General features: G+C 41.5%; 1 protein-coding gene across 1 annotated transcript; it reads right to left on the bottom strand.

Annotated features, from left to right (window-relative positions):
• Positions 1-3,888: 3,888 nt before the first annotated feature.
• Positions 3,889-10,049, bottom strand: LOC114042854 (trichohyalin-like protein 1). Its single transcript, XM_027861601.1, has 3 exons — positions 10,009-10,049; positions 8,205-8,362; positions 3,889-7,543 (listed from the first exon to the last, which is right to left on the bottom strand). Exons 2-3 carry the CDS (start codon positions 8,340-8,342, stop codon positions 5,144-5,146), a joined length of 2,538 nt encoding a protein of 845 aa, XP_027717402.1. The 5' UTR covers positions 8,343-8,362; positions 10,009-10,049; the 3' UTR covers positions 3,889-5,143.
• Positions 10,050-12,921: the final 2,872 nt, after the last annotated feature.

Here is a 12,921-nt window from a genome sequence, read left to right as displayed (position 1 = left end):
TCACCAATATTGGAGTGGTTAGAACTGGAAAATGCTGCCCTGAATTTAGTGTTTCAATAAGAAAATGGCAGGTCAGATTCAAGCATAGAAAAGAGCCTCTAGAAATCTCTCAGTTTGTCTCCCTTCACGGCCCCAAACAAGAATACCCTAAAACTGATGGTTCATAGAATTCTTAACATGGGCACAGTAAGTATTAATAACTATTTAATACTGAAAGAACTCTAGGTAAGGGGGTCCATAAGGACATTGGTCACCTGGTCAGGCAGGCAGCTAGGTAATGCAGTAGATAGAACACTGGGCCTGGAGTCAGAAAGATCAAAGTTTCAAGACTGACCTCAGAAACTGACTGGTCATGGGACCCTTAGCAAATTCCTTAACCTCTGCTTCACTTTCCTCAACTACAAAATAGGGACAATAGTAGCCCCTACTTTCCAAGGTTGTTATGATGATCAAATGAGATAATATTTGTAGATGTGTTTAGTATGGTGCCCAGCGCATAATAGGTGCTTAATAAATGCTTATTTTCCCCTTCTCTGGTCCATTGTTTAACTATATACACCCTGCTGACAGGAAGAGAATTTATCTCGGACCTGAATCCCACCCATGTGTAGAAATTTAAGCTTGATCTTTAGATTAATTATTTCATCAGTTTTTTTTCCTTCTTTAGGCTAAACAACCTCATATCCCTTAACCCATTTCTCTAGGTTTTATTTAAAAAAATATAACACACTATGGAACTTTAAAGCTGTAAGGACTCTTAGAAATCATTTATCTAACCTCATTTTCCTGGTTGTAGATGCAAAACTGAGGTTAAGAAGGGGAGAAGGTAAAGTCAATCAGCACTTATTAAACATTTACTATCTTCAGTCTTTAGAATACTATCTTTATCTTTGTGATAAAGGATACAAGCTGAGGATACAAAGAAAGGCAATCCTGCCCCCTTCCGCCCCCCCCCCAAGAAACAAAAATAGCCCCTGCCTTTATTTTAAAAGCTTGTATTCTACTGGAGGATGCAACGTGCAAAAAAGAAAAAAAAACCAAAAAAACAAAAACCCGACCAACTCATACATACAAGATAAGTACAGTGTAACTCAAAGTTAATCTCACAGGGATGGCATCAGCAGTTGGGGACTGTGGGGACAGGAAAGGCCTCCTTCAGAAGTTGAGATTTGACAGTCTTGAAAAGTCTTGAAAAGAGGTCATACTTATGATGGAAAATGCCCTCCACATCCAGACGAAGACTGATTGAGTCTGAATGCAGATCAAAGCATACTATTTCACTTTTTTTTGGTGGTTTTTTCCCTTTTGTTCTGTTTCTTCTTTCACAACATGACTAATGTGGAGATATGTTTAACATGGTTGCATATATATACCCTGTATCAGAATGCTTACTGACTTGAAGAGGGGGGGAAGAAAAGGAGAAAAATTTGAAACTCAAAATTTTATAAAAATGAATGTTGAAAATTATCTTTTCATGTAATTTGAAAAATAAAATATTATTTACATAAAAAGAAAAGAGGTCATGGAAGCCAGGAGGTAGAAGTCTGGAGGGAGGTCATTGGGGACAGTCGATGAAAAGCCACTGAGATAGGAGGTAGAAAATGTGTGCCAGGAACAGTAAGAAGGTCAGTGTTGTTGGAGCCTAGAGTCTGCGAAGAATAAAGTATAAAAAGACCGGAAATGTGGGAAGGGCCAAGTTGTGAAAAACTTTAATAGCTGAGCAGAGTTTTATATTTGATCCTAGAGAAAAGAGAAAGGCCCAAGAATTTGTTGAATTGAGCAGGAGGCAGGTAATGACATGGCCAGGTCTGTGCTTTAGGAAGATCCCTTTGGCAGCTGAGTGGAAGATGGATGAGTGGGGAGACACTTGAGTCAGGAAGACTGACCAGAACACCATATAAAGGTCTCTATATAGTGGCAGCTTTGTGAGTGAAGAGAGAAAGATGTACGAGGGATGCTGTAAAGATAAAAATAATAAGATCTGGCAACAAATTAGGTGTGAGTGCCAGTGGAGAGTTTTGGCTGTGAGCCTGGGAGGATGGTGGTGCTCTTGAGAGTTGTTGCTCGTTTTCTAAGAGACCAGTGACATCATGAGGTGATGATGTGCACATGAATTGGATTGATGTGAGGCATATTTGCACAAAGTCATCAACCTCACTCTCTCTTCCAGAATCATCAAAGTCCAGCAGCAAGACAAAAGTCAAGATGACTGGTGATGGCCCAGGCTACAGTGGATGATTGTGATGTCTTTGGTGTCCAGCCAAGCTCTAAGTGCTCCCCAGTGCCTGTTTCAGTTGCCTTCATGGCCATTGGAACAAATTGTTATTATCTGCCCATTCCATGGGAGGACATATTCCCATGCTGAGGGCAGACATCCCCCTAACTCACTGATAGGTTTGAGGCTTGTCAGTTACTTTGAATTTGGTTTAGCCTGTCTGCTGAAATAGTTTTACCAGGGTGTGGTTGCAAGGCATGATATAGCTTCTTGGAGCTTCAGGTAAGAGCTGGGTGAGAGGTGGACACCAGAGGTGGATGAACAGCCCTGAAGAGGGCTTGGCAAGCCCTTGAGCTAGATGTGCTAGACCTCCTGAACACCTCATACACTCCACCCCACCCCACCTCAATAGTAACAGGGAATTGATAAAAGTCACTTGGTCACATAGTTGGAAAATTGCAGATTGTGACTAGGCTTCCATTTTTTGATTCCTGGTTTGGTGTTTTTTCCAGTGTACAGACATTTTTCCTCCCAAACTTTTTAAAAACTAATTTTTAAAAGTAAGTTTTAAAATATGTATCTATATTTAATTAATTAAAATATATTTAAAAATAGAAAAAAATGAACCTGCTCATTACTAACAAAAACAATTTAATATACAAAGGACAAAGAAAGAATGCTGCATGTGAAACCATGATATTACACCAACTTTTTAATCATTTTCATTATCCTTCTCTGGACTTTTTTAGTTTGACCATTTCCCTGTAAGATAATATATCTTTAAATGGGACATAGTCATCTAGTAAGGTCCTTATTATTACGGAGAAATCTGTGAGGGTGATTTTAGGATCCCTAAGCACTAATCACCATTATGGAGTTGGATATGAACTCAAGAAGACCTGAATTCAAATTTTGCCTCTAAAACCTACTTGTTGTATGACCATGGGGAGGTCACTTAATCTTAGAATTTTAAGCAATTCTCTAATACTGTAAGTTAGAGAGGGGTTTGTGGAGGGAAACTTGATCATGGATTTGGTGTAATCCTTTATATGTAAGAATACCAGAATTGCTGAAATGACCAAGATGAGAGCCAAACAACCTAGCATGCCTAGAATAGAACATACATAGCATTATGGAGAAAGCTTGCTCAGCTTTTACCAACATGCATGCCTTCTTCCTTCTGTTTATAGCGATGACACCGCAATTCTCCCAGTGAGCTAGGTTTGAAATCCTAGGGTATGTTTCCTACAATATTAGATCCTGAGTTCCTTGAGAACAGGCATTATTTTTGCCTTTGTATTTCTAGGACTTTTCTGCATCTGGTACTTAGAGATGCTTAATAAATCTTATTGTTTTGACAAAAGGATGCTTTTTCAAAATAGCTGGCATAGAAGAATGTATTTGCCAGCTTATCTGATGATGTTTGAATTTGTGCCAATATACAATTATATATATATATATCCTTCTTGCTTTTTTTAAAATCCAAATTGAAGTAACAGGACAGTGCTCCTAGGACCTCTCCCTGAGTTGTAACAGATAGCTCAGATGGGACTCATTGTCCTTAAATATAATCATCTATAATTTTTAGTAACCATGAATGATTGTTTCTCTTTTGATTCTTGCAAGGTAGGAAGATGAAGGAAAAATTGACCAAAAAAGGAATTGATCATCATTAGACTTTATTTTCAGTTTTCATGCAGCATTCTGAATAAAAAAGGCCAGGACTAAAACATCAGTAGAGAGAGTGTGGCACAGTGGAAAGTGAGTCAGCCTTTGAGGCAAGGAGACCAACTTCAAGACTGATGAAGACTGACTGACTGTTTGACCTTTGGCAAATTGCTTAATCTTTCTGTGACCTAGAGAGTTGCAGCATTGGTGGAGGGAATTTCCTCACTGGGAGCTCAGAGGTCTGGACAAAAAGACAACAGCAAGCAGGGGTATTGTTTTATGCATAATTACTGTAGGAGTTGGGCGCACACGAAATATTCTTCCATTTTGCTCACACTCTGTTTTTTTGATCCAGAGTCTTTGAAGTAGGTTACTCAAGAGACTTATTGTACCTGCCCCTTAAAGCTAAGGGTAATGTCATTAATCTGGTGATAGAGAATGATGAAATGTCTTAGCACTAATATCTGGGATACATAGGAGAGCAGATTTAAAGTTGGGAGGTATGTTAGTCAACCAGCCCATTTTTCAGATGAGGAAACTCAGGTCCAGAAAGTTTAAATAACCTTACTAAGGCCAGTTAGTCACAACAGCTGAGATTCAAGCCCAGGTTATCTGATTCTAAAAGCAAGGCCATTTCCCCTGAGTTATGGAATTTTAGAATGAATTTGGAAATTCTATTAGAAGAATAACTTATCTGTGCCCATGGATGAATAGCATACTTTGGTTGTGAAATAATAGTTCAGAAACTACTTCTCCATTGCCATCATTAAAAACCCTTTGATTCAATAACTTGAAAATACATGATTTGAAGAAACTGTTATCTTATGTAAAAAGAAAAAAGGAAAAAGTGTGTGTGGGAGAACCTCAAAATTTTTAGTGGAAAGGAATCCCCAGATGAAGGGATGCCCAAATGACCAGAGCCCATTGTGGACCACTCCATGTCATATTCTAGATTTAAAAAAAACTATTTACTTGGTTAGAAGATTTTTTTCCTTGATGGTAACTCCTAAGGCTAAATGTTTTGCTACTTGGTTTTGTAAAAATTCAGAATGGAGACTTAAAGGATGATGATGATGATTGTGATGATGATGATGATGGTGATGATGATGATGATGATGATGATGATGTATGTGTGTGTGTACGTTTGTGGGTGTTTGTGTGGTGGGAGCGGGGGTTGGGTGGGCTTTTGATAGGCAAAGGTCACTATTGACGGTTTCTCCCTGATAATAATCAATACTTTTTTGGGCTGCCATCTCTTTGTTATTGCTGGTCTTGCCGAGGCTGGCCATCTTCCCGTGACTGAGATGCTAGGGTCTCTTGCTGGCTGTCATATTCTTCATCAGGCTCAGGGTCCCCTACTTGAAGCCTTGGCTCTTGTCTGTAGCCACAGAGTGGATCAAGGGGGGCTGGGTGCTCAGAAGTCTTACTCCTCTGAGGTTCTCTCTCTATCCTCAATTCAGGGCCAAAGGCCTGAGTTGTATCAGTTTGACTTGGCCGCTCTTCGGGGGCTGGGAGGTCAGGCTGTGCAGGTGTCATCTGGACATTTTCATATACTGGGTTGGAATGTACCTCATCTCCTGAGGATGAACAAGGCTCTGTGTCTCTGGCTTTCCTCTCTACCTGCTCTGAGAGCCCTGATGAAGAATCATCCTCTTTATTTGCCACACGTTGTTCCCTCCCTTCTCCTGCTAGCCTCTGGGGGCTATTGTCTTCCCTCTTCACTGGATTCAGGGTATCAGGACTTGAATCCAGGGTGAGATCTTGTGTTTCTGGGTCCCGACCTTCTAATGGGGCTTCCTGGCTCTCAGAGTCTTCTCTTTCTTCTTTTTCATCTGGGCCATGAGCCTCTGGGTCTTTCCCTTGGTCTTTTCCCTCTGATTCCTGTACTATGGAAAGTTGCCCATCTTCATTATCATCTGCAGGATCTGTGATCTCTGTCTTTGGGGATGTTGCTGTTACCTTTTGTTTCATGGATTCCTGAGCCCCTTGCTGACTCTCAGACTCCTCTAGTGTGGCTGGTGTTTTAGCCACTGACGATTTCTTCTTCTTTTCTTCGGTGAGTTGTTCTAGTTCTTCTGTGGTATTCTCATTGTGTTCTCTGTCTATTGGCACCTCTGTTTTGGGGGTTCTACTTTTGTCATCTAGTATTGAGGATTCCTGGGGATTCTTGCCATCTTCTTGGTCAGGCTGTTCCTGGGCATCCACTTGTCTCCGGCAGTTACTTTGTGCAGGCAGGTCCCTTGGTGCTGAGCCACTCTCATCATCTCCGTGATTATTGTATGTTTCAGAGAGTGTCCCATCATTCTGATTCTCCACCTTGTGTCCATCATATCGCTCGCTTGGTTGGTCCAGAGTCTGAGTGACTCTCCCATATTTCCCTCCAGACTGGTTATCCTGCGGTCCTGATCCTTGCACCCTGTCTTTTGTTTCTGGTGTTCTCTCTGCCACAGAGGCACTCCTGTTGTCTCCTGAGAATTCTGGTTCACTTATTTCAGAAACTGTGACCTCCTCCTCTGACGCTGCTGGTCCTTTGTGTACAGGGTGGTTCTGATCATCTCCTGATTTTAAGTCTGGGGTTACAGAGTCTTTCCTAATGTCCCTGTCTCCTGCTAGTCCCTCAAGTTGCTTTTCCTTCCCATCAGGCTCTTGTTCAGTGAGGGTTTCCATTTGATTGTCTTCCTTATTTATTTTTTGCCCAACTGTTTCTGAGTTCTCAGGTTTTCTCTTCCCTTTCCCCTCATCTACAAGCACTTCTGTCTTGGCTAGTATGTCTTGAGTTTCATATTCTCTCTGTACTGGTGGCTCCTGGTTATCTGCAGTCCCATCATCACCCCTGCATTCTGCTAATCTCTTGGTTTCAGACAGTTTTTCCTCCACCCTCTCTGTTGACAGGTCAGTTGTCTCTGATTCTCTCTCACGATTCTCTTGGGATGATGGCTTTTGTGTCTCAGTGTGTTCCCCAGCCTCCTTAATGAGGGTCTTTTCTTGACTCTCAGATGCTTTCTGTGCTGTTTCTTCTGTGTGTACACTCTGAATCTCCATGTTTTGTTGCTCTTCCTGTTCTGCTGGCTGATCCCTTGTGTTTGTGCCACCTTGCTCTCTGGACACTTCATTTCCCTCATTTATACTCTTCTCCTCCTTTTGAGAACAGGCTCTCTTCACAAATTCCTTGGGCGACCTTTTTTCTTCAGGCGGGACTTGATCACCTCCTGTTGCCTGGACTTGCATTCTTTCTGGGCTCTGCTCATCTCCTTCACCTTGGAATTGACTCTTAGGGTGGTTGTGTTCAACTTCTCTTCCCAGCAATCTGGGAGTCTCAAGATCATCCTGAGGGTCCTCCTTGGTTAGCGTGTCAGGTACTTTTTCTATGGGGTTGACCAGAGATGGAGATTCAGTACCTGTCAGTCTTTGCTCATATTGACCCAGTCCTGCTTCTTCTTGGTAGTGTTCCCTGGTCTCACATGATTCCACATCCCTTGACGACTCTTCCTCTGTATTGGATTCTGCTTTAGGTTCCAGATTTAGGAAAGATTGTATGTCTTGGTAAACCATATCCATCATGTCAAAGACCAGGAGGAGAAATTCATTGAAGTCGATGGAATTATCGCCATCTCTATCCAAAAGATTTGAATTGGTTCCTGCAGTAAGAATATCAAATGGCTATGGGGAGAAAAAGCAAGAAAGTAGTTTATTAATGGGTAGTCACATGTCTAGCACAACTTTTAGATGAACACTAGCACTTGGAAATAGCCAGAATTTCCCTGAGTGTTTAAAATGGCAATGTGGAAAGTGCCTGGAATTTGGAACAAGAGGACCCTAGTAAAATCTTGCATCAGTCACTTGCTTGGGTAACCTTGGGCCATTCAATCTCTCGGGGTCTTGGTTTCTTCATTTGTAAAATGAGGGGGTTGGACTAAGTGACTTCTTGGTTCCCTTCCGGCTTCAAATCTATGATCCTAAATAGGATTATAGCGAAATAGAAACCTTTTCACTTTATGTTAAGTTGAATAGATTGTTTTGGACCAAAGACACTCAGTGGTCTCCTGAGAAGGTACCTGACTTCCTGAAACAATGGACAGTCTAGCAGAGCAGGTTATTGGTTGTTTTTTAAAACAAAAATTTACATAATCAGCAAAGTGAGTCCATAGAGTAAAACTGATTTAACAAAAATTATTTCCGGTTCTATAAGCACAGGTAATTTAGGAGGAGGAGTGGAATGAGGAGGAAATCACTTATGCCTTTGTAAATGAGTGCCCATCTTGGCCCAAGACAAGAAGAAAGAACAAGATCTTTCTCTTTTGTAGCACTTAATAGTTCTCACCTTGAGAAACTCTCCAATCTCCCCCAGGAGGAGCTGCTTTAGCTGTTCCGAGCTTAATGTCCAACAATCACCTTCCTTTCTTGCATATTTTTTGAATGTCTCGATGACACAAATGACACCTTGTAGGAGTTGAGGCATTTTCACCAGTTTAAGACAAGCTGAGAGAGAGAGAGAGAGAGAGAGAGAGAAGGTAGAAACAAAAGCTATTCTTCAGATTGGGTTCCTTAAGAAAGAGATGCCAAAATTGTCATCTCTCTTCCTTGTCCCCTCCTCACCCAGTCTCCCATTTCCCTTTTCTAGTCTGCTTGTAAATATATACAAGTATAGTAGCTGAACCCAGTGTCCATTTTCTTTAATGAGACATTGGGGATTTTTCAGTTGTGTCTGCCTCTTTGAGACCCCATTTGGGGTTTTCTTGGCCAAGATACTGGAGTGGTTTGTCGTTTCCTTTTCCAGCTCATTTTACAGATAAGGAAACAGGGTTAAGTGACTTGCCCAGGGTCGTATAGCTAGTGAGTGTCCGAAGCCAGATTTGAACTCAGCAAGAGGAGTCTTCTTGATTCCAGGCCTGGCACTCTATCGATTGTACCATCTAGCTGCCCTGAGATAGGGGCTACAGGTATTATTATCATCATTTTACAAATTTGGAAACTGAGGCTCAGATAGGCTCAGAGTGCCTATGGTCACACAGTGGCAGAGGCAGGATTCCAACCCAGTTCTTCCCGGTATAAGTTCAGTGCTCTATCCCCTATGCAAATGGTGGGCCTTGTGTTCAACACCTCTGCAGTACCATGTGGCCTCTTCCATGACAAGATTACTAATAGCTAATATTTATATGGCACTTTAAGCTTCTCAACATGTTTTGCATTTGACTAATAAGATCAGGGATGATGGTTTAGGAGAAGAATAAAGATCTTTCCTCTCCTGGCTGAGACTTCCTGCCCAAAGGAGCTCCTGGCTCCATGGGACAGTCAGCTTTCACAGAGAAGGTGCTTCTTGAATATAGCTAGAAAAACATTAATTGTAACATCAATGATCTAAGCCTCCCTTTATCCAGATAAAAAGACAGGTAAAGGGAAACATCAAACAAACAGTTTAAGGCTGTTTTTTCAGAAAGCACCTGCTTGTGTTTGAAAGATGTTGTGATAAAATCACCTGCTGATCAAACAGGGCCAGTCCTAGCCCCTGAGTCATTATAGCCCCATGCCCAACCATCATTTAAATGACTTTAATCTAAAAATTTTTATCTGTGTGTGAAACAAAGTGATCCAACTTGTTTTGCTAAATATTTGTACCTGTGTCAGCCAAATAGTTTAAAATACTTTTTTGAAACTTAAAAGGCCCAAAGGAATGCTGGAAAGAGCAGTGGCCTTGGAGTCAGAAGACCTGAGTCTGAGCTTCGGAAATGTCATTTATGAAGTGGGGGGACCTTGAGCAAATCTCCCATCCTCCCTGCTCTCAGTTTCCTTGTTTATAAACTAGAGATAATAATTATATTATTTATCTCACACGGTTGTTGTGTAGACCAAATGAAGTAATAATATCTCTAAAACATCCTGTGACTATGAGGGGCTACATAAATGCAACATATTTCATCATTGTTACCATTTTTACAGTAATTATTATTGTATAGACCTCAACCATTGTACTCACCAACTTAGTATCAGTAACAAAAGCATGTAATGATGTTTCCTTAGTTTTTTCCCACTTTTTTTTTTAACAGAAAAGCAATGTACTACCTGGGATGTTAAAGGTGCCCTCTCCCCTACCCCCCCTTCCCCAGTAGAAAAGGGTTGAAACTCACCTCTTTCACCAACAGGAAGAAGTGGTATGTGGAGCAGCCGTTGGCAGACTGATGGCTGGACACCTGTAACCTTTTATTCAGTCACTAATTGCACATGGGAGATAGGAAGGAGACACCCTCTGGGTCTGATGACCTGATTCATCACCAACCAAGCTCAGCCCTACTCCCTCTCCTTCCTTTTCTACAGCCAGGCTGCCCAATTTACTATTTCCTTCTCTGTGATGCTTCAGTTAGACTCAGGCATGAGCCTTATCCAGTGGAAGGCCAGGAGCACTGATCAATCTTGGGTTCGATTTTGCCAGAGGCTGAGGATTGCAACTGTGGGCTTTGGGGTAGTGTTTGGGGTAAGGTGTTGGCTACTATTAGTTTAACCCAAGGACCCAACAGCATTTCTATTTGACAGGTCATAGGACTATCAGGGACTTTAGAGGTCATCTGATCCCTCCCTGTGCCTCCAGGATGGCACATCTGACCCAGCCCCAATAGAAGGGTGTCAATCATGTGTTTAAAACAAAGGACCTGCTTTGCCATGTGATAAAGTGGAGATACTAGATCTTTCAGATGTGGGAGCTAAATGTGGCTATTTTCCTGACCAAAGGTGGTATTGGGGGGGGGGGGAACAACAACCTGTTTACTAATGGCAGAGAATTTGCCTCATTCCTCCTATGTTGTGTTTATATGATGTAGAGCTATTTCCCTTAGACATTTTTCAGTCCAAGGATAGGGACAGAGATAGGGTTAGGGACCTGTGATTTCATTAATATAGGGAATATCTGGAAGATGAAATTTTTTCTACCCATGTGGGTCAGGAATTTCTTTAAACCTATAGTATCAGAGAGCTCCCTAGGGAATTGACAGGTCGTCAGTGGGTCAGTTAGTCAGTCAATCAACAAGTATTCATTAAGTATTTGGTTTGTTTAAGACACTGTGCTAAGCTCTGGGGATATAAAGAAAGGCAAAAAACAATGACTGCTCTTGAGGAGAGCCAAGGAAACTGTGTGTAAATAACTAGGTTTATATAAGATATAGAAATAGAAGTAATGTAAATGGCGGGTAATCTGAAATGGGAGGGCATTAGCAGCTAGAGGGACTGGGAAAAGCTTCCTGCAAAAGATTGAGTTGAACCTTGAAGGAAGCCAAGGAAATTGAGCATTGGAGCTGAGGGAGTTGAAACATGCAAGCAGGTATGGGGGGCATCAAGTCCAAAGGCATAGAAATGGTACTATTTCAAGGAATGACAAGTAGGCCTGTGTAGTGGTACTGTCAACTAAGGTAGAAGAAGACAGGTAAGGTAGGCAGTGGGAGTCAAATAGATAACTTTATATTTGAGCTTAGAGGAAATAGGGAGCCACAGGGGTCACCGGGCACAATGGTGACACAGTCAGACCTATGCTTTAGAAAAAAAAATCACCTTTGCAGCTGAATGGAGGATGGATGAGAGTAGGGGGAGACCAGTTAGAAGACTGTTGCAATAGTCTAGGTAAGGAGTGATAAGGATCTTAACTAGGGATGTGGTTGTATGAGTGGAGAGAAGGGGACATAAATGATAGACCTTCTGATAGTGGAAAGAACAAGACTTGGAAAGGGATTGGATATATAGGGCGAGTGTGAAATGTCAAGGTTAATGCTGAGATTTCAAGCCTAGGGAACCGGAGGAAGTTGGTATCATTACCAGTAATGAGAAATTTGGGAGGAGAGGATGGTTTTGGGAGAAAGATAATAAGAAAGATGATTCTGTTTTTATCACGTTAAGTTTGAGATACTTATAGGACATCCATTTGAGCTGTCTAGGAGGCAATTGGAGAAGTGTGACTAGCTCTGAAAATATAGATCTGAGAATTGGTTATATAGATCTGGAAATCATCTGTATAGGGATGATAACTGAACTAATGGGAACTCATGAGTCTGTTAAGTGCTAAGCACGTAGGTGGTAGTGGATAGAGTGTTGGGCCTGCTGTCAGGAAGATCTGAGTTCAAATATGGCCACAAACACTTTACTAGCTGTGTGATCCTGGACAAGTCACTAAACCTCGGTTTACCTCAATTGTAAAATAGGAAAATAACCATACCTACCTCGAAGAGTTGTGAGTACTAGTGAGATACTGACTTGCCTTGGGTCAAATAGCCAGAATTGCAGAGATGGGACTTGAACTCAGATCTTCCTGGGTTTGAGGCCAGCTTGTTTTCTGTAGTGCCACATTTACTCTCTTTATAGTTCAAAGGGGTTGTAAATTAACTGCCCAAGTTATTGGGTCAATTCTACAGAGAAGCGAAGAGAAAGTCTAAGGCTCACATTATTGATGAGACGTTGAGAAGAGGTTGAAGGTGAGGGGAGGAGAATGAAGAAGGAGTCCTCGAGATGCCTCATTGCCAGCGCTCTTTGGAAGCTCCAGACGCATGTGCCTTCTATTAGAGAGCACAAGCCATGAGACTCATCATGAGAGCACTGATTGAGTGTAGGGGAGAAATCCTGTATCAACTGCTTTAGAATATAGACTATTTCTGGGTATTACAAAAAAAAGGTGGGGGGAGGGGAACAAGACCCTTTCACCAGAAACTGGAATGGAATTTGATGTTGATTCCTTGTAATATATGTCATATGAAGACTGCTCGAAGGAACCAAGGTGTTTATTCTTAAGAAGAGAAGATAGTGCATATATCCTCACCGTCTTCAAATATTAAAGACAATCTCAGTGGTACTGTAACCTTCATTGATTATAGGGATCATGGGAGAAGGGTTGAGGATATATTGTATGCCTATGCACATTTTGCTTGTAAAATAAAAATATGATGAAGTTGAAAACAACACTGGGCTTTCAGTATGAGCACCCACATTTGACTAGATAAATCCTTTTAGCTTTTTGGACCTCAGTTTCCTCACAAGTAAAAGGGAGCAGTTGGATCAGATAGTAA

Source organism: Vombatus ursinus, unplaced genomic scaffold (genome assembly GCF_900497805.2).
Source record: "Vombatus ursinus unplaced genomic scaffold, bare-nosed wombat genome assembly UNPS02014768.1, whole genome shotgun sequence".
NCBI lineage: Eukaryota > Metazoa > Chordata > Mammalia > Diprotodontia > Vombatidae > Vombatus > Vombatus ursinus.
The sequence above is the reverse complement of the archived record's forward strand: the minus strand, read 5'-3'. Positions and strand labels throughout refer to the sequence as shown.

Bases quoted from the DNA above. Each gene is read 5' to 3' on its own strand.
- LOC114042854 (XM_027861601.1), bottom strand. From the start codon at position 8,342: ATGCCTCAACTCCTACAAGGTGTCATTTGTGTCATCGAGACATTCAAA. The intron at 7,544-8,204 runs GTGAGAACTATT...TTCTCCCCATAG, and splicing joins AGATTGGAGAGTTTCTCAAG to CCATTTGATATTCTTACTGC.